Source organism: Danio rerio, chromosome 13, assembly GCF_052040795.2.
Source record: "Danio rerio strain M-AB ecotype USA chromosome 13, GRCz13ab, whole genome shotgun sequence".
In the NCBI taxonomy this organism is placed as follows: Eukaryota; Metazoa; Chordata; class Actinopteri; order Cypriniformes; family Danionidae; genus Danio; species Danio rerio.
The window spans coordinates 2,320,001-2,342,539 of NC_141033.1; the positions used below are offsets into that span (position 1 = coordinate 2,320,001).

Consider the following 22,539-nt stretch of genomic DNA (forward strand, 5'->3'; position numbering starts at 1 on the left):
TGACCCGATTCCCCTATAGTGCACGTGTTTGGACTGTGGGGGAAACTGGAGCACCCGGAGGAAACCAACACGGGGAGAACATGCAAACTCCACACAGAAATTCCAACTGACCAGCCTGGGCTCGAACCAGCGACCTTCTTACTGTGAGGTGGCAATGCACTGAGCCACCATGTCGCCCCATTCATTGACAATGTTTTGTAACTAATATATTATATAGGCCTAAAGTATAATGCACTATATATTACAGTAGGGTTTAAAAACCGCAACGTTTATTACAAGTTACTGTAGTATTTGTTTTTCATGGAGTAAACAATTCACCTCAAATTTAGATTATGGGTCAAAGTCTTTTGTATGTTTTTAAATTGTGTGTAATGAATAAAGTTTATAAATGTGACGCTGAAGTGTGTGTAGGGGTTTTAGCACATGATGCTACAAAGTAATGGGACTTTGTATCGCCTCGTCGTAAAGAAACAGTCTGTTCTCTGACCAGATTACCTCCAGATAAATTTGATTCAACTTTATGACCTCATTCACCAAAATACCGCATACACATTGACAAGAACTCGGCATTGAAAGCACAGCAGCTCTATAAAGGCAGTAATTTTTAACCGAACTCTCTAACTCCTGCGATAGTCTGATTCCCTTTATCACCTGCTGTCATGCGCTCTTTGATTGGACGGATCTGGTTTCACATGAGAGCAGCTCAGCAATTGGTCCTTTTTAGCTTCATATGAGAGCAGCGCTCTGATTGGTCTGTTGTAACTTCAGATGAATGGGGTGATTTACTTGAAACAGTTCACGCTTTGTAAAATGTGAACGTGCAGAACAGCTGCCGCATCGCGCTTTTATCTTAGAACGTGACATTCTAAAACGACACACTTGCGTTCTGTTGAGGAGGAATCGATACATTCGCGTTCTAAATCAACTTCAAACATGAGTACAGTTGCATGACGTCATCATAAATGTCAACAAACTGCTACATCATTAAAAGTTTGTTGTATCTCCTCAGCGCCTCCTGGTAAAAATCGAATGAGGTGTGTGTGAAGTGTTTAACGTGTCTCGGATCGATGTGTGTGTGTGTGTGTGTGTGTGTGTGTGTGTGTGTGCTCGCAGACTTTGCCCTGAGAGTCTTCAAACACGTCCCGTTATGCGCATCAGATGAAGGTGGACTACACACACTCATGACGCTCATTAGTTCAGCAGCTTCACACTCACACACACACATCCTCCGAGGACAGGACGAAGCCCTGAGCAACACACACTCGCACACTTCTAAAGACTAAAGGTAAGATGCAGATGAATATTCTCGAATTTTGTAAACATCCTCGGATGTGTGGGATAAGTGAAGCACGCGCGTGACCTCGAATGCGGATGATACTGTCGGGCATCATATGACTTTATCGAAGATTAGAAGCGCTCGGTGATGTCATATCCAGCCGCTCTTTACCTCTGCTTTCTGTAGAAGACTTTGCAAGACGATCCTGAAGGTCTTGAAATGCAGTTGCATTAAAGAGTTTTCATCTTATTCTGAATTGAATGTAATTCTGCTGTCATTAAACAATCATCTGGACATTGATGTTTGTGTCAGGTGATAATAATCAGCTTTTTGGGGAACCGTATGTTGGTTTCTGCATGTATTGTCTGCATGAGTTTTGTGGATGTTTATTTATTAGCCTATTTATAACTGCATTATTAAATTATTATGCACAATATTTTCATGACATCCAGTTGACAGTTTCATATATGTTTTTATGTATGTATTTATTTGCCGATGATAACATAATCTTATATGTTATACGAATAGGATTCAGTTTATTTCTTTTGTGTGTATGAATTTAATTAGATTTATTTTTTTATTATTTTTGATAGACATTTTCTATTTTTTTCGCTGGATTTACTTTATTATTAGCTAGAAATTTGAGCAAAAAAGTAAATTATATATATATATATTTACACACACACACACACACACACACACACACACACACACACACATATATATATATATATATATATATATATATATATATATATATATATATATATATATATATATATATATATAGCTGGATTTACTATATTAATAGCTATAAATTTGAGCTATAAGTAAATATATATATATATATTTAATATATTTATATAATTTTGTAATATTTTTATGTAATTTATATAACATTATATTCCAAATTTTGATAATGAGTAAAGTTGGATGTTTTCCTTCTTAAAAAACAGCATATTTTCCCCAAATATTAATTTCTCGTCTCTTCTGAAATAAAAGTTGTTGTCTAAATTGAATATTATAAACACGTCTGAAAAAAGACATCCCTAAATAACAACTTTTTTATTTTAAATATGGAAGAAATTATGTAAAAATAAACATTTTGCTCATAAAGTGTATTTTTGGAGTGAAATATACAAGTGTTTTACAGCTTTTCATCTAAATATCATTACATATATAAACATGCTAACATGCATCTTATGATATTACTAATCATTTTGACGAGAAGTACAATTTCCCTTTAGTTTCATATAACTTCCTGTATTTAAGCTGCACAATATATGGTTTCAGCATGGATATCGCAATGTGATCATTTACAATAGTCACTTCGCAGGATATGTGCAATGTTGAGTTTGTATTGTAATTTGTCATTTGCATGTGTTTTTGATTGTATAATGATTTTACAAGTATTCTGGTATAAAAAAATTGTAGCAATTGTGACCTTAACTATGATTAATTTTATTAAATAATTTAAATTTTTATCATTCAGTTACTGTACTTAAAAACTGTTAGACTCGAGAAATTATAAAGCACTTTATTTTAATTCTATCTTTTTCTTGACTATATTTATAGTTTGTTATGCATGAAAATACTCACAACACATGTAAATACAGAAATTAACTGCAAGTAGCACAGACAACAATGAAAACATGTCGGAGAACCCCTAAAAAATTATAGATTGTTTAGATTTTATGGAGATGCAAATAGTAAACATTAATTCATCAGTCTTTGACTGCACATGTGCATTATTATGGAGTCAATTCAGGGCCAAATATACTTGCAACATTTAATTAAGTTTTGCAAATGAAAAATAAAGTACTGAGCAAAAAACTAAAAAAGGTAATAAATACATTATTTGAGAAATAAATAGGATTTTTGCTAACTAAAATTAAGAATTGTAAATAAAAATCAAAGGATGATAAAACTGCTTGATATATCCAATTGAAACAGAAGTTTACATACACTCTAAAAAAAGGAACATAACCAGTTTTTTTAAAATGTTCGGTGGTAAATCATACTCAACGTTTACTATTTTAGGTCCAATAGGATTACCTAAATGATTTACATTTGCTAAATGCCAGAATAATGAGAGAATGTTTTTTGAGATTTTTTATTAATTTCTAGACAGTCAAAAATTTAAACGCATTTCCTTAGAATTTTTTTTAGTTTTGCTTTTAAACTGTAAAACTTTGGTCAAATGTTTTGGGTATCCTTCCACAAGCTTCTCACAATAGTTTGAAGGGATTTTGGCCCATTCCTCCTGACAGAATTGGTGTAAATGAGTCAGATTTGCTCGCACAAGCTTTTTCAACTCTGCCCACAAATTTTCAATAGGATTTAGATCAGGGCTTTGTGATGGCCACTCCAAAACATTCACTCTGTTGTCCTTTAAAGCACATTTGAAGTAATTTGGCAGTATGCTTAGGGTCATGGTCTATCTGGAAGTCCCATTTGTGGCCAAGTTGTAATTTCCTGGCTGATGTCTTGAGATGTTGCTTCAGTATTTCTCCATAATGTTCTTTCTTCATGATGCCATCTATGCTGTGAAGTGGACCAGTCCCTCCTGCAGCAAACCAGCTCCACAACATGCTGCTGCCACCCCAATACTTCACAGTTGGGATGGTGTTGCTAGGCTTGTAAGCTTTTCCCTTCGTCCTCCAAATGTAACACTGCTCATTATGGCCAATCATTTCACTCTTAGCTCCATCAGAGCACAGGACATGTCTCCAAAAGTTATTGTTTTCCCAGTGTAATTCAGCAAATTGTAATCTGGCTTTCTTGTTGATTCTGCCTTGCTGATTTTCTCATGTTGTCACACAAGGAAGCGGTGTGTTTGAGCTTTTCCTTGAATACTATTCTACAGTTGAGCCTCACATTAACTCAAATGTTGTCAATTAGCCAATCAGAAACTTCCAAAACCTTCACACCATCATCTGAGCTTTTTCAGAGGCAGAATAATCTGACTGTAAGTAAACTTGACTTTCAAGAAAAGCTATAGCAATTTCTCAAAAAATCTCTCTCATTATTCTGCTATTAAGCAGAACAGAAACTAATGTGATCATCCTAACTTACCTAAAAAAGAAAAAGTTTAGTCACATTAACATCTGATTTTTTTTTTTTAATGGTTATGTGCCATTTTATACAGTGTATGTAAACTTCTGATTTTAACTGTACAAAACCTGTTTACAAGGTCAATTGCAAAGCTCATTTGATTTGATTTTCAGTCAAACATGAGTTTGTGATGCTGTTTTCAATGGAGGGAAGTCCTGCTGTACATGTCCTAGTTCCCTTGACTCCACTTCCTCATCAAATCAGTGACAGAAACATTTATTCAATAATTATAGAAAAAAAATTAGCAAATGTTTAAAAAGTTTTGTTCCACGGCTTGTTTTTATTTGTAGCTCTTTATTTTTGTCGCTAATTTTTTAAAATTAATTTTTCATTTACATTTTATTCATCAAAAGTTTTGCACTCACATTTAAAAATATTTTTGATCAAATATATAATATGAAAATGAAATTTATTATATAATATAAAAATATTTTCTGGATTTTTCAGGATTTTAGATTATGTTGCAAGTATATAGGGCCCTGAACTGACTATACAACACATGCAAATACACAAATACACTGCAAATAGCACAGACAACAACGAAACTGTGTCAGGGAACCCCCAAAAGATGCAATGGAGATGCAAAAAGTAAACATTAATTCATCAGTCTCTTGACTAAAGATGTGCATGAAAATAAAACACATGCAAATACAGAAATGCACTGCAAATAGGACTGACGACAATGAAAATGTGTCAGGGCACCCTTAACATGTTATGGATTGTTTATTAGATTTTATGGAGACGCACTCCCACCGCAGAATCATCAATATCTCAATGTTAAATCTTTCCAATATCATGCAGCCCTAATTTAAGCACTGATTTTAATTTGCGCCAGTGTTGACTGAAGGCAGAGACTCTGTAATAAACCCATCAGGCCTCCTCACAACTCAAACAATGTCTCATGATCATCTCACATTCTCTGTGCTTACGCCTGCTGGAAACGTGTATCTGCCTTAGCACAGCGTCTTGACCCTCGCTGAACTACAAACTGCATGATGGATGATCGTCCCCGCTGTATACACCATTTTTACTGCTGTAATCAATATGTGTTCCAACAAAGATTCACAAGGTTAACTTCTATTGCCCTCTTAAACAGCTTTATTGTGTTGTAGGACTTTCGCTGACAGTCTGAATTCGCTCCGACTTGTGAAAACAGCTGAAGTAATCTTGGTGTTATTCCTCTTGAAGGTTGAAGATGGAGACGTTTAGTCACAGAGTCAACTCTTATATTGACTCCTGGATGGGACCCAGAGGTGAGACACGCGCTGCTTTCACAGGACTTTAATTGTCTTTTCTTGCTGCCTTAGCTAAAGCTATCGTTTTAGGGTTGCACCCATACACTTCTGAAAAACAAAGTTCCTTAAAGGTGAAGAAACAACAGAGGTAGCATTTTTTACAGTTGTGGCGATCAATAGATGCATTGCGAAACGAGAATTCAATCTTGAACTTATTCTGAGCTCAGTTTTAACAGCAGACTAGAAAAGACTTCAGGCTAGAAAACTAGCCTAGAGCCCAATCTGTTGCTAAAACTAGCCTAGAGAGCCATCTACTGTTAAATATCACTACCCTAGAGCGTCATCTGCTGTTAAAACTAGCCTAGAGCGTCATCTGCTGTTAAAACTAGCCTAGAGCAACGTCTGCTGTAAGAAAGCCCAGTGCCCCGTCTGCTGTAAAAGCTAGCCTAGAGAGCCATCTACTGTTCAAACTAATTACCCTAGAGCGCCATCTGCTGTTAAAGCTAGCCTAGAGCGCCATCTGCTGTTAAAGCTAGCCTAGAGCAACGTCTGCTGGAAAAAAGTTAGCTGAGTGCGCCATCTGCTGTTAGAACTAGTCTAGAGAGCCATCTACTGTTTAAATTAACTACCCTAGAGCGTAACTGCTGTTAAAGCTGGCTTAGAGTGCCATCTACTGTTTAAACTCACTACTCTAGAGCGCCATAAAAAAATAGCCTTGGGCGCCGTCTGCTGCTAAAACTAGCATTAATCACTGACTGCTGTAAGAAAAACAAGCCCAGTGCACCATATGCTGTTAGAACTAGTCTAGAGAGCCATCTACTGGTAAAACTAACTACCCTAGAGCGCAATCTGCTGTTAAAACTAGCCTTGAGAGCCATCTACTGTTAAAACTAACTACCCTAGAGTGCCATCTGCTGTAAAAGCTAACCTAGAGTGCCATCTACTGTTTAAACTAATTACCCTAGAGCGCCATCTGCTGTTAAAGCTAGCCTAGAGCAAGGTCTGCTGGAAAAAAATTAGCCTAGCGTGCCATCTGCTGTTAGAACTAGTCTAGAGAGCCATCTACTGTTTAAATTATATACCCTAGAGCGCCATCTGCTGTAAAAAAATAGCCTAGGGCGTCGTCTGCTGCTAAAACTAGCATTAATCTCTGACTGCTGTAAGAAAAACAAGCCCAGTGCACCGTGCTGTTAGAACTAGTCTAGAGAGCCATCTACTGTTAAAACTAACTACCCTAGAGCGCCATCTGCTGTTAAAACTAGCCTTGAGAGCCATCTACTGTTAAAACTAACTATCCTAGAGCACCATCTGCTGTTAAAACTAGCCTTGAGAGCCATCTACTGTTAAAACTAACTACCCTAGAGCGCCATCTGCTGTTAACACTAGCTTGGAGCGCCATCTACTGTTAAAAATAACTACTCTTGAGTGATATGTGCTGTAAAAAAAAAAAAAAAAAGCCCATGGCGCCGTCTGCTGTTAAAAATAGCATTGAACACTGACTGCTTATAAAACTAGCCAAGAGCGATGTCTGTTGTTAAAAGTAGCCTAGAGCACCATCTACTGTTAAAACTATGCTAGAGCGCCGTCTGCTGTTAAAACTAGCCCAGAGCGCCGTCTACTGTTAAAACTAGCCCAGAGCGCTGTCTACTGTTAAAACTAGCCCAGAGCACCGTCTGCTGTTAAAACTAGCATAGAGCGCCATCTACTGTTAAAACTAGCCTAGAGCGCTGTCTGCTGTTAAAACTAACCTAGAGCGCCATCTGCTGTTAAAACTAACTACCCTACAGTGCCGTCTGACGTTAAAATAAGTCTAAAGAGCCATCTGATGTTAAAACTTACAACACTAGAGCGCCATCTGCTGTTAAAACTAGCCTAGAGCACCATCTACTTTTAAAAACTGACTACCTTAGAGCGCCATCTGCTGTAAAACTCATTCATGCTTTTATTTTTATTGTTTATGATTTTGAATGGGAAGGCATGGTGGCTCAGTGGTTAGCACTGTCGCCTCATAGCAAGAAGGTTGATGGTTTGAGTCCCGGCTGGGTCAGTTGGCATTTCTGTGTGGAGTTTGCATGTTCTCCCCGTGTTGTTGTGAGTTTCCTCTGGGTGCTGCGGTTTCCCCCACAGTCCAAACATGCGCTGTAGGGGAATTGAATAAACTAAATTGGCCATAGTGTATGAGTGTAAATGTGAGTGTGTATGGCTGTTTCCCAGTACTGGGTTGCAGCTGGAAGGTCATTCGCTGTGTAAAACTAGATAAGTTGGCGGTTCATTCCGCTTTGGCGACCCCTCATGAATAAAGGGACAAAGCCAAAGTAAAATGAATGAATGAAAGATTTTGAATTGCATTATGGGAGCTTGATCTTTCTTCCAACAAAGTTTAACCTTGTTTTAATAGTTTAAAGTGATACATTGTCTTGGCATGATAATAGCTTTTCTGTGTAATTGCAGATCTCAGGGTCACAGGATGGTTTCTGCTGGACGACTACATTCCCACCTTTATCTTCACTGTCATGTACCTGCTGATTGTGTGGATGGGACCGAAATACATGAAGAACAGACAGGCGTACTCTTGCAGAGCCCTGCTGGTGCCGTATAACCTGTGTCTGACGCTGCTGTCTCTCTATATGTTCTATGAGGTGAGCTGCTCTACTCCACATGCATTCACTGTAAGATGAGATCAGCACACTTTTAAGGGCTCCACTTATGGCCTTTTTACAAGATGTCTCCAGAATGTGTCTCATCAGATCATTGGTTATCGCCTGTTGAAAATGTCAATTATTGGGTAAGAGGGAACTGTAGGCATTTTTTGCGCCTGTGCCTTTAAATGAAAATGAGCTGGTTCTCCCCACCCACTTGAAGTAGGTTTTTCACTCCGATTCATCGTCATTTCGCTTCAGAGAATGATAACCAGGGTCGAATGTAAGAGTAAACACAGCAAAAACACCGACAGGAACTCAGACAGACAGCCACAGTCACAAATACTATAGTAATATGAATAAATATATTGCTGAGTAGAGATCCAATAGAACATTTCCTGTTCAAAATAAACCCAACTTAAAATTGCGTGACTTAAGCATCCTCGTTTATAGTTGTGTACGCTATGCAGCTGTACTAAATCTAGCGGCTATAGATTATGTAATCAAAAATAATTGTTCAAAATGCTATAAAAGAATAGCACTTACTGCTTCTTGAAGTGTATTTGATCACAGAGAGTTGGACCAGATCTTTTAATCCCTGTTTCTTTGCAAATCCTGCCCTGTAACATTGATACATGGGTAATTAAGGACTGTCAATCAATATTGGTGGGCGGGGAAAATCACACTGTTAAGTCACGATGCGGTGGGCCTCAAACACACTGGGATTTAGATCCTATTTTGACATCAGGAAATATAAAAAAGAGACTTATTGTGTTTGTATCATTTCATCATGCCTGTGGACACACTATACCACACACTTTGCTTTCCAAACAGCTGCTTTTGCATCATATGTGCCCTTTAATGTACTTTCAAGAGTTCACACTTAGCTGATGATTGATAGTAAAGCTAGTTTGGCGTGCTGTCCCGGGAGAGAGCCCTGAGCTTATAAGATCCTCGAGCCCTGGGCTCCCTCCCGTTACAAGGTGAGAGGGGAGTTTGAGCTCAGGTAGATCTCGATGACTCCCCCTCTTGCTTGTTGTAGCTAAGTGTCAGATATGGATGGTGAAAGGTGTACTCAGAGTTTAGCTAAAGTATTTGGATTAATTGTTTAGAGTGCTTGTTTTTGAACTGTGGGAGGAAACAGGAGGACCCGGGGAAAACCCAGGCAACCAACGAGCAAACTCCGCACAGAAATGCCGTCTGGTTTGGAAAGGAATTAAACCAGGGGCATTCTTGCTGTGAGGCAACAGCGCTAATCGCTGGCCACCGTGACGCCCGTTTGAAAGGAGGGAAAGTAGGGCTGGGTGGGGGGGTTTCTTCAAGACGAAGATATTGAGATGAGAAAATCTGGTTATTTATAGTCAGTTAAGGATCGTCTGATAGGATAATCAGATATTAGCTAAAGTTGGAACAGCTGTGAACAATCATAAGCACGTGATCCTCTCCAAATTTGTTTATAAATAAACTTCACTTAAAATCAGCTGTAACATGTTAAATTTCATACTGAACACACTGTAACTTTCAAAATCCAAAACTTCCTCTCAGTCCAATAAAAAAAAACCTCTTGAAATATTAATTGTTTGAGAAACGGCGGTGTTTACATGCTGATGCCTACTGAGCATTCAGAAACCTGCCATTTTCACTCATGGTGATGTATTATTTATTGCTAAACACCATTAAGAAAAAAGCTGACACTGAGGGTGAACAATGGCGCGTTTGTTTCACATGCGAGAAGGCATTTCTGTGCGCCAGTAAAAGTAAACAAGCGGTCAGAAAGAGGTCAGAAATGGTCATAGAATACAAAAGTGTTTTGGCACTACTTTGCTAATACCTTCTTACATTCATGTACCTTCGGCTTAGTCTCTAATTTATCAGAGGTCGCCACCGCGGAATGAACCGCCAACTATTCCAGCATATGTTTTACACAGTGGATGCCCTTCTTGCGTCAACCCTGTTCTGGAAAACATCCATACAGACCTGACCAACTGACCCAGCCCGGACTCGAAAAAGTGACCTTCTTGCTTTGAGGCAACAGTGCTAACAGGGCAACAGTGCTATATATATATATATATATATATATATATATATATATATATATATATATATATATAAAACTTATGTCTGATTCTCATATCTTGTACTAAAATATCTTAAACAAAACAGGTAAATTACACTAAATTAAATTAATTATTTATTATTATTTTATTAAAACATTAAAAAAACATGCCAGAATCTAATTATATTTAAAATTAGATATAATAAAATAGATAAATAATTCTATTTAAGCATAATGAATGAAAGTAAAAATTATGACTTTTAATGTTTCAAATAACTTCTAAAACAAAACGTCTAAGTAAAAATGAATTAACACGTGTAATCTGACCTGTATTTATTCAATCATATTAAAGAACATGTCATCAGACTAAATGTCATTATATTTGAAGTAATTAAAAAGGTCTTGCGGACAAACGTGTTAAACCTGATTTGAAGGATGGTGAAAAAGCGTAAGGATTTATATAAAATGTGATTTTAAATGTCTTAAATATGTATGTCTTAAATATGTCTAACAAGATTATACATATACAGTTGAAGTGAATTATTCACCCTCATGTAAATTGTCTTTCCTGTTCAAATATTTCCCAAATGATGTTGAACAGATTCATGAATCTTTCACAGTATTTCCTATAATATTTGTTCTTCTGGAGAAAGTCTTATTCGTTTTATTCTGCCTAGAATAACAGCAGTTTTTAATATTTTAAAACCACTTTAAGGTCAATATTATTAGCCCCCTTAAGACATATTTTTATTCAATTGTCTACAGAACAAACCACTGTTATACAATGACTTGCCTAAACATGACTGTAATTCATAGTTAAAATGTGTAATTATTTAAATCCCATTCAATTTAATACAATACTGACTTGCTCTGTCTCATTTATTTTTCAAATGTCTTCCTACACCCCAGATAGCGTGTGTTTCACAATCTAGATGTTTGAATATGTCGGGGACCTTTGAATTTGCTGATGAAGTGACATGTACTTTGACACTGATGGTTTGATTTTTGGAAACTGAGCTGAGTGATGAGTCACACAGTCCATCAGCACCTTATAGTCCAGAGTCCGTCATTGCATCATTTTCCCTCCACGCTATCTGCATTGCAAAACTCACACATTGCTTGTCTTTAAAAATACAATTAACACTTAATTCAGGATAAGCACAAAGATATGTGGGGTACTAGTTACCTTTGATCACAGCCATCAGATACATTAAGCCTGATTTACTTCATGTTGTCATTTATTTATCTACCTTCATGACGGTCCAACCTCATAAGACTTTCCTTCATCTTTAAAACACAAATGGGAAAATAAACTATATGTTGGAAACACATTACAATAAGGACTATTTTGTTAGCATTAGCTTGAAATAGGCAGATTTACACTACCTGACCAAAGTGTTGTCGTGGATCTCAGTTGTAAGAGCAACAAATAATAACTTGACTTCTAGTTGAGCATTTGGAAAAGTGGCAGAAGGTCAGATGAATCCTCTGTTGATCTGCATCCCAATCATCATAAATACTACAGAAGACCTACTGGAATGCACATGGAGCCAAGATTCTCACAGAAATCAGTCAAGTTTGGTGAAGGAGAAATCATGGTATGGGGTTCATTCAGTATGGGGGCGTGCGAGAGATCTGCAGAGTGGATGATCAACATCAACAGCCTGAGGTATCAAGACATTTGTGCTGCCCATTACATTACAAACCACAGGAGAGGGACAATTCTCCAGCAGGATAGCGCTCCTGCTCATACTTCAGCCTCCACATCAAAGCTCCTGAAAGCAGAGAAGGTCAAGATGCCCCAGGATTGGCCAGCCCAGTCACCAGAGATAAACATTATTGAGCATGTCTGGGGTAAGATGAAGGAGGAGGCGTTGAAGATGAATCCAGAGAATCTTGATGAACTTGAATAGGCGACAGGACTTTTGTCAGGTAGTGTACATTAAATTGAGCAAACATGAATGAGAAGGAAGTAATTGGAAGTTATGCTAGTTTTTATAACATGATCTTCTTCACAAACCAAAACAAATATAGTCACTGGATTTGGCCGGTGTGAGGATTTGGTTGGATGTTTAGGGTTTGCTATTGGTGGATCTCATATTTGAACACCAATCAGAGAAGAGATTAATAAATAATGCAGTAGCCAAAGCTAACGAATTAGACCGTTGTGTGAAGTATTACTAAAATTGCATAGGTTTGGAACAACATGAAGGTAAAAAATTTAGGTTTTTATTTTTTACCCTGTTGAAAAAATCTGCTCAAACCAGCCTAAGCTGGTTGGCTGGTTGACCAGCCTGGTTTTAAAGGGGTTTTGACCACTTCCAGGCTGGTTTCCATTCATTTTCAGCCTGGTCTTAGCTGGTCAGGCTGCAAAATGACCAGGTAAAACCAGCTTGACCAGTCTGGTTTAAGCTGGACATAGCTGGTTTTGGCTGGACTCCCAGCCTGGCTCGGCCAGTCAAGCTGGTTTTAGCTGGTCATCTCCCAGCCAGACCAGCTAAGACCAGGCTGGAAATGCCTGGAAACCAGCCTGGAAATGGCCAAAATCCCTCCTAAAACCAGCTTGGTAGACCAGCTGAAACCAGCCTAGGCTGCTTTAAGCTGTATTTTGTTCAGTAGGGTATAGATTTAGCTATACATTTAAGTGACTAGACATGGAGGACAAGAAATGGAAATTTTAATAAGTTATGCTAGTCCTTTTTATCCCTTCCATAATAACATAGATCTGCTTCTCAAACAAGAACACATGGCTGTGTCTGGATTTGGCTAGAGTGAGGATTTCATTGGATACTTGTAACCAAGGTATTCCCGCCGGTCCTACGCCACCCAACCCGCTCCAAGCTGGAATCGAACCGGCAGCCTTCCGCATGGGAGTCGGTTGCTCTACCAAGACCATGGCCTCTCGCATCTGTTGCTAGACCATCTTTAGACGTCAGAGGAGTTAGGTTTATCTGCACAGTACTTACTAGCTGGCCTTCGTTACATCAACACAGGCTCATTGTGAAAACGTACCCCCATATACATTCTGGAGAGCACGAATTATGTAGCCAGAGCTACATATGGCATTTCAGCTTTAAAACGAATGCTATGGGGCAGTATGACGCCGCCAACAGCTTTTCGCTTTGTGCTACCAGCTGACCACAAAAATCAGGTTGCCATGAGGGCTTTTCTTCTTCTGGATTGCTTTTGAAAACACTGTCGGTTGGGTTTAGGGAAGGGGTTGGTGGGTAAGTCGGTTAGTCAGTCGATAGCGGATTTACACAAACACAGCAGGCGTGAATGACACTCGCAAGAGAAATTTGAGATCTGAAAAGGCATTCACAGCGGCCTCTGGTGGATTCACGAACACAAAAACTGCAAAAAAACGTATCTCCTGAGACTTATTTTGCTCAGTCCAGAGATGTATATAGGGGTACATATCAATAATGAGCTTGGGTTAATGGTTGTGGTTTGCTATTGGTGGATCTCATATGAGTTACAGGTTGATCCCGCCCTCACTCCTGTAAACACCAATCAGAGAAAAGAAGCCAATTTCAGGAAAGTTTAGTGAAAGTTTTGGAGGGCATGTGAATATAAAACAGTCAAGATGTGCACAGATAAAAACCTTCTAAAAATAATCCTTTTGATTGTCATGCTGACTATAACTGTCCTATCATTGAATGCAGTTTGTCCTGCTTTAACTAGGGTCATGGGAGTGCTATTACTGAGAAATTAGCTGGGTCAGAAAGCGAGATGTTTCCAACGAGAGGACTTTAGAGCGAGGCAGTGGTGTGTGTCGCTCTGTGACAGTCTCTCTAACGGCAAAATCAACCCACTGACCCTGAGAAGCTCCATCAGGCCAAAGCAATTATGGCTAAATTCAGAGAGCCGAGCGACTCTTTATGTCACTCGAAAGTCCTTTTAAAGAGGCTGTTTAAATGGAGGTGAAAACCACCGTCACCTGTAACATGAGGTCAGGAACGAACCAGTCGGATTTATGTATAGCGGACAAATGTGCAGATTTCATTTTGCATTCAATAAATCTCAAACAAGGGCTTAATTCAGAAACAGACAATGAACAATGATGGATTACTGGAGATTTTTTTCCTGGAGGTCTGAGGAGTGTTTGGGGAGAGGTGAGAACGAGGAAGATGGTGAAAAATGAAGCACTTTTATCCACTTTCTGATCAAGTCAGCAGTAAAATCTCTCCATGCATCAGCCGTACACCTGCAAACCTCTGCAGCTGCTCCTACTGCATTCAGCCTCAGTGATCAGCAAACAAAACTCGATAAACCTACTGGAAAATACAACAGATTCAGAGAGGATTTACATTAGAGGACGATTAAGGGTTGGTTAAGGTTGGGTACAGGTTTATTGACACTTTTAATCTTGTGGGTTGGTTACAGTTAAACAGGTTTAGCGAGCTTGAGAGTCTGTAAAGGTACAGGTTTAGGAGCATCTTTATAGTAGTGGGTTGGTTTGGGAGTAACAAAGCTTTATTTGTTTAAGGTTAGGCTCAAATTTATTGCATGTTTAGGGATGTAGGTTGGTTAAAGTTAGGAACAGTGTTTGTAGGTTTAAGGGTTAGTTAAGGTTAAACAGGTTTGGTGTGTTTAAGAGTTGGTAAAGGTATATTTTAATAGCATCTTTATAGTAGTGGGTTGGTTAAGGATAAACAAAGTTTTAGTAGGTGTAAGAGTTGGTTAAGGTTGAGCACTGGTTTAGTGGCATCTTTAGAGTTGCAGGTTGGTTAAGAAGAAAAGAGATTTAATACAATTTTTAGGTTTAAGGTTTGGTAAAGGTTAGGCACATATTTAGTGCATCTTTAAGGTTGTAGTTTGGGCAAGATTAGGCATAAATTTGGTGGATCTTTAGAGTTATAGTTTGGTTAAGATTAGGTTTAGATTTTGTGCATCTTTAAGATTGTATTTTGGTTAAGGTCAGGCAAAGATTTAGTGCATTTTTAAGGATGTAGGTTATTTAAGGTTAGGTGCAGATTTAGTGCATCTTTAGGGTTGTAGGTTGGGTAAGATTAGGCACAAATTTGGTGGATCTTTAGAGAGTTATAGTTTGGTTAAGATTAGGTTTAGATTTTGTGTATCTTTAAAATTGTATTTTGGTTAAAATTAGGCAAAGATTTAGTCCATCTTTAAGGATGTAGGTTAGTTAAGGGTAGGCACAGATTTAGTGCATCTTTAAGGTTGTAGGTTGGTTAGGGTTAGGTGCAGATTTAGAGGATCTTTATGGTTGTAAGTTGGTTAAGGTGAGGCACAGATTTAGCGTGGGGCAGCACGGTGGCGCAGTGGGTAGCACAATCACCTCACAGCAAGAAGGTCACTGGTTTGAGCCCCAGCTGGGTCAGGTTGGGCATTTCTGTGTGGAGTTTGCATGTTCACGTGGGTTTCCTCTGGGTGCTCTGGTTTCCCCCACAAGTGCAAAAACTTGTGGTACAGGTGAATTGGGTAAGCTAAATTGTCCGTAGTGTATGTGTGTGAATGAGAGTGTATGGATGTTTCCCAATGATGGGTTGCAGCTGGAAGGGTTGGTTAAGGATTGTAGGTTTTAAGGGTTGGGCACAGGTTTAATGCCATCTTTATGGTAGTGGATTGGTTAAGGATAGACACAGGTTTCATGGGTTTCTAAGTTCATTTTTAGGGTAGTTAAGGTTTTAGTTGATTACGGATAAACAAATGTAGTGGCACCATTAGATATAGGGTCGGTTAAGGTTAGGGATTTAGTGGTATTTTTGGGGGTTATGGTTGGTTAAGGTAAGGTACAGGTTTAGGGGCATATAGAGTTGTGGGTTGGTCACAGTTAAACAGGTTTAGTAGGTTTAAGCGTAGGTTAATTTCAGGCAAATCTTTAGTGGCATCTTTATAGTTCAGGTTGTTTAAGGTTGGATACAGGTTTAATCGTACCATTAGGTTTAAGTAGGGGTGTAACGATTTATTGTTGTACGATTTATTGCGATGCAAAAATGTCACAATATGCATCGTGGCGTTGTGACGATTTGATTACGATATGACGTCCGTTTTCTCTTATTAGTTGAGCTGTTTGCACGTGAGCTACGTTCCACCTGCTGTCGCACGTGAGTTCAGACTGCAGCAGTAATGTTAGCAGACCAAGATGAGTGGAGTTGAAATAAAGGATGGCCCATCCTCTCATAATCAGACGTCTGGCAACATTTCGGTTGTACAGTCTTTGCTTTAGACTCGTCCGCTTTTTGACACGCATACTGGGTCAAACATTCTAAGTTTTAAAGTCTTCACAGTGATTTACATACTTTGCACAGCGACATGGATACCTCCTAATGGTGTTGAAAGAGTCACATACTGTATTTATAAGGTACAATTTACCCTAAAATATCATTCTGTCTTCATATAATGTTCCCGCCGCAAAATCACACATGACGTGAGCTGACCATGAGCTGTTACTACAGAGGGCAGACTTTGATAGACGCGCGCGTATGGCAAGCCGTTTTAGCATTTAAACCTTTGTTCTGACTATCCATAAATATATTTTGAGATATCTCTAATTATATTTTGACTAGTCATAATTATAATTCGACTAGTCAGAATGACAATTAGAGATATCTGCAATTACAATTGTACTAGTACGAAATCAGATTGGAGATATCTGCAAATATATTATGACTAGTCATATTCCTCCATTGACTTCCATTGAAAAATATTTGCAGATATCTCTAAATGAGTTTTGACTAGTCACAATTGTAATTAGAGATATCTCTAAATGAATTTAATTAAATATGAATTAAATACCTGGAAATGTGGATTTTGTTTTTGCACACACAAAAAACGCAAGTGACCAAGCAAAGCCTTAAGCTCTTACTGTTAAATTCAATTCAATAGAAAGCTTTTTTTTCTTTCACCTTTACTTAAATTGTTCCTTAATTTTGTCTCTGTCATTTCAATAATATTTTTAAGAAGTTTTTAAATAGTTTTATTTTCCAGAGACAGCCCTGTTTAATTTATTTTCTTAAAGAAGGTTCAGTTTAACAAGTTGAAACAAAAGAAATACATAAAAAATAGTTTACTTGGTAAAATTTGCATTTCAGTTTACTTTTCAATTTTTATTCCAAATATGGTGATACATATCGAATCGTGAACATTATATCGTGATACACATCATATCGTGAGCTGAGTGTATCGTTACACCCCTAGGTTTAAGCGTTGGTAAAGGTTACTGTTTTAGTGGTATGTTTACTGGCACGTGAACAATTATTCTTTCTGTTCCTCTCTCTCTACAGCTGGTCATGTCCGTGTATCAAGGTGGGTACAACTTCTTCTGCCAGAACACCCACAGTGGAGGAGACGCCGACAACAGGGTAAAACAACAAACTGAGTTTTCCACTGAATGACACTTGAACATTCTAAGTCTCAGCTTAACCCTTTTATCACAATCCCCGGAAAAGACACAATATTCCCTGCTGGGCTCTTACATAAGTGTCCTGTTGACCCGGCTGCTCTGACACGAGTATTCAGAGGACACATAACACAGCAGAGGTTGCCTTAGACTTCTAATATTGCATTTTTGTAATATACGTGATGAAATGATTTCTTGCATGTGCTTATGCTGTCCTCAGATGATGAATGTCCTGTGGTGGTATTACTTCTCCAAGCTCATCGAGTTCATGGACACCTTCTTCTTCATCCTGAGGAAAAACAACCACCAGATCACGTTCCTGCACGTGTATCATCACGCCACCATGCTCAACATCTGGTGGTTCGTCATGAACTGGGTGCCGTGTGGACACTGTGAGTCTGAAGGAGCTTATGGTGCAGTTTATATGCTGAATTATTCAGACGCGGAAAAAACAAAACAGAACAGAGGAAAAAAAACAATGCTGGTCCAGATGATCTTTAAATAACTGCATGCATCATGTAACCTGGTATTAAAAGCGGTTCAGTCGATCTCTGGAAACAACAGATCCATTTACATCTTAGAATAGATGTGCTTACTGGTTATTGATTTATGTGCTGGATATTTAGACCAAGAATGCAGCATCCAGGCTAACAATTGACAGAATCTGCTGTATTCGCCAAAGTGTACACAAGATCAGTTGTTTTGTGCTTTGCTACATGCAACAAAAAAGTATACACAAGCTAGGAGAGCACAATATATGGAAATATAGCATATGCAACATACATATGCATTGCAGAAATGTCCTAAATTTCAATACCTAAACCCAACTACTACCTTGCTAACTATTGATAAGCAGCCAATTAGCAGTTAATTAAGCTAAAACTCTTATTTAATAGTTTGTTAATAGCATAAATTAATACATTAATTAATACATTGAAACAGCATGACTGTATTATCACTTAGAAATGCATGTTTGATAGTGCTGAATCTTCAGCTGAGAGGATCTGGCGCCCATTCTTCTCCAGTGTGCTGCTATTAATTGTGACTGACTGTATTTGGAACTATGCACTAATACAGATTTTGCTTTTCTCTTTATCAGCGTATTTTGGTGCAACCTTTAACAGCTTCATCCATGTGCTGATGTACTCGTATTACGGCCTGTCTGCGGTTCCAGCTTTGCGGCCGTATCTGTGGTGGAAGAAGTACATCACTCAAGGACAGCTGGTAAGGAAAAGCAGCGAGTGTATGATGGGCTCTAAATGTGTAAATAAAGATAGCTCAAATCTGAGAAAACTAGTCGCTTAGGACCTGTTTTGTGGTCCAGGTTCACATATGGTAACTCCTGTTTTCTGTTTAATAGTCTAATATGATATGAAGCTCATCTAATCACACTTTATAAAAAAGGGAAACATAGATTGAGCTTTTCAGGAAGTATTGAGTGAATGTGTTTGACCGTTGTTCGAATTGAGGAAGGTTTTTACTTCCTCTAATGCAGCGGTTCAGACAGAAGGGAACTGACGGGGGTTTGTTTACCGCTTCAGCACATGATTTCAATGGAAACCTTGGCTTGGTTTCTTCATAACTGATCCTAATGTATCATAAATTCAGAGGTTTATCTAGGATCTCTCAGAGCACCGAAACCAGTGTCTGAATGTTTTTAAGTAGGCGCTTCAGGATTGGCCAGCCCAGTCATCAGACATGAACATTATTGAGCATGTCTGGGGTAAGATGAAGGAGGAAGCATTGAAGATGAACACAAAAGCCCCTTTCACACAGTGATACCGGTAAATATCCGGAAGATTTCCGGAACGACTTTACCGGTATATTCAAAAAAGCGCTGTTCACACAGGCGAGGACGTTACGGAAATTTTCCGGAAAAGAGCATTCACACATCCATTCCAAAATACCGGTAAATTCTGACATCATTCACCACAAATGAGCTTTAAACGGCTGCGCTTGTATTTGTAAACATTTGACTAAATTACAAACTCTGTGGATGATCAATATTGTAAACAGCTTTCGCAGGATCACTTTCTCATGTCGAGATGTTCATAATATGTGCGTGTGCAGGCGCTCACAGGCTGTTTCACAGGCACACGCAAAGCTTGAAGGTAAACAAACAACGGCTTATCATAAGCATCTCATCGATGATTATTTACACAGTTGGCATTAAGAAGAACATATAAACGTGATCTGACTAACTTCTAGCAGCTAAATGTGTCTGGAAAAATATTCAAAGGCTTTTATTCTCATAAACCGCGCGGACGTAAATGCGTCTGACTGTTGTGATTGGCTAAAGCAGACGTCTCACGTCAGCACGTTCTAGACGTGCACGCGCTTATTACGGTAATCTTCCTTCTGCATTCACACAACGCAGCATTCCGGCAAATTGCCGGTAATGTTACAACTTCTCTATCCGGAAAATAGCCAGAACGAATTTACCGATATTTTCAAAAAGGACCTGTTCACACATACAACTGCCGGCAATTTTCCGGAAAGGTCTGTATGTGTGAAAGGGGCTAAAGACTCTTGATGAACTCTGGGAGTCCTGCAGGAAGGCCTTCTTTGCCATTCCAGATGACTTTATTAATCAGTGATGTGAGTCATGTCAGAGATGTATGGATGCAGTCCTCCAAGCTCATGATGGAGTCAGACACAATATTCATTCTGTCTCCACTGCAGCAGGACTTTATATTCTACACTGGACATTATTTCTGTTCAGTGATGAAACTTTAGTCTAACCAAAGTCAGACCTTACTGTCCTAATTAAATCATTAATAATCAAGACATGATCATTTTTCATTTTGGTAAAATAAGCGTTATCTTGAGACCTTTGCCTTTCATAGAAGCCACTTCTGATACCAAATGATCAACTAGAAGTCAAGTTATTATTTGCTGCTCCTAAAACATGGATAGGTGACAAGACGTTTGTGTGTAGGGTACATTATACTACAATGCACCACAGTTACAAAATGGATCCATTCAAAGCGAGTCTCCAGTAGATAATTCACTCATTCAAGTGAACAATTCACAGTAAAATAGGTTTATTTTACAGCTCCCCTTGTGAGTTTTTTCCCCTTTTTATCTATTCAGATCCCTGTGTCAGGCGGAAACACTTTTAGCTTATCTTACACTCTCAGAAATAAAGGTAAAGGAGCTGTCTCTGGGGCAGTACCTTTTCAAAAGGTACATATTTGTACCTGAAGGGTCCATAACGGTACCTCAAAGGTACTTTTTAGGTACATTTTGGGTATAAGTAAGCACCTTTGAGGTACTATTTTGGACTCTTTGAGTGCAAATATGTATCTTTTGATAAGGTACTGCCCTAGTGACAGCTCCTGTTACTTTATTTCTGAGAGTGTAGCTTAGCATAAATCATTGTATTGTAAAAGAGTTTATTTCAATTGCTTATGCGTTGCAATTTATGGGATCTTAAGTAGTTTAGAGTTTTTAAATAATTTACTGACTTAATGTTACTTATTTCCAGATTAATTTAAATACATATTTAGTAAACAGTTATGAATTACGTTTTTGAAGTAACTGATTCAACAATGATCAATAGTACGTCAACAAAGGCTGTTTTCTTTCAGGTCCAGTTTGTCCTGACCATGTTCCAGACGTCTTGTGCTGTGGTTTGGCCGTGTGGTTTCCCAATGGGCTGGCTGTATTTCCAAATCTCTTACATGGTCACGCTCATCCTGCTCTTCTCAAACTTCTACATTCAGGTAAACGAATTCTCACTTCAGCAGTGGTGGACAGTAATACGGGTTTTTACTACACTACTGTACTTAAATACATGTATCTGTACTTTATCAGAGTATTTCTATTTTCTACTACTTTAGACTTTTACTTCACTACATTCCAAAAGCAAAGTATCGTACGTTTGATTTCACAATAATTCCTGAACGTAGAAAAGTTAGTGAACAAACTATACTTCATCAATTAACCTGTTAAATCAGTTCACAAACTGAAATGAACAATTAATGATCCATTCAGAGTGAGTCTCCAGTAAATGATTCACTGAATCAAATGATCCATCCAGCATGAGTTTTTAGTAAATAATTAACTGGTTAAAATGATCCATTTAGAGTGAGCCTCAAGTAATTGATTCACTGATTTAAATGTTTAGTTCTTCAGTAAACAACTCACAGATTCAATTGATATATTTAGTGTGAGTTTCCAGCGAATGATTCACTGGTTAAAACGATCCGTTCAGAATGAGTCCCCAGTAAATGATTCACTGATTCAAATAATCCACTCAGAGAGAGCCTCCAGTATATGAATTACAGATTCAAATGAATCAGTCACCATATCCAGTAAACTATTCACTAAATCAAATTATTTTTCAGAGTGAGTCTCCAGTAAATGACTCACAGATTCAAATGAAACATTCAGAGTATCTAATAAATAATTCAATGATTCAGATGTTCAGTTCTGAGTGAGCCTTTAGTAAACAACTCACAGATTCAAACGATCCATTCAATGTGAGTTTTCTAGTGAATGATTCACTGGTCAAAACTATTCATTCGGAGTAAGTCTCCAGTAAATAATTTACTGATTCAAACGATCCATTCAGAGAGAGCCACCAGTAAACAACTCACAGATTCAAATGAATTAGAGTAACCAGTAAATTATTTACTGATTCAATTGATTCATTCAGAGTGAGTCTCCAGTAAACAACTCACATATTCAAATGATTCATTCAAAGTAAGCCTTCAGTAAACGACTCACAGAATCAAATGAGCATTCAGAGTGAGTCTCCAGTAAACGATTCACTAACTTAGTAACTTAGTAACTTAGTAATAAAACTTCCGTCATTAAGTACCAAGTGTTTTGTTCGTTGAATAAATAAATAT

General features: G+C 38.1%; 1 protein-coding gene across 14 annotated transcripts in view; it reads left to right on the forward strand.

Moving 5' to 3' along the window:
* Positions 1 to 1,156: 1,156 nt before the first annotated feature.
* Positions 1,157 to 22,539, forward strand: part of elovl5 (ELOVL fatty acid elongase 5) — a 28,893-nt gene continuing 7,510 nt past the window's right edge. For 10 of the 14 annotated variants that reach the window (XR_015505010.1, XR_015505012.1, XR_015505013.1 and 7 more), the window contains 7 exon segments: positions 1,157 to 1,285; positions 5,579 to 5,643; positions 8,077 to 8,264; positions 17,568 to 17,645; positions 17,904 to 18,075; positions 18,783 to 18,907; positions 21,274 to 21,408. Coding sequence is in view for 2 of the 14 variants with exons in the window: in NM_200453.3 (NP_956747.2) it covers positions 5,586 to 5,643; positions 8,077 to 8,264; positions 17,568 to 17,645; positions 17,904 to 18,075; positions 18,783 to 18,907; positions 21,274 to 21,408 (756 nt within the window). In the remaining 12 variants the exon portion in view is untranslated. 14 annotated transcript variants of the gene reach the window in all.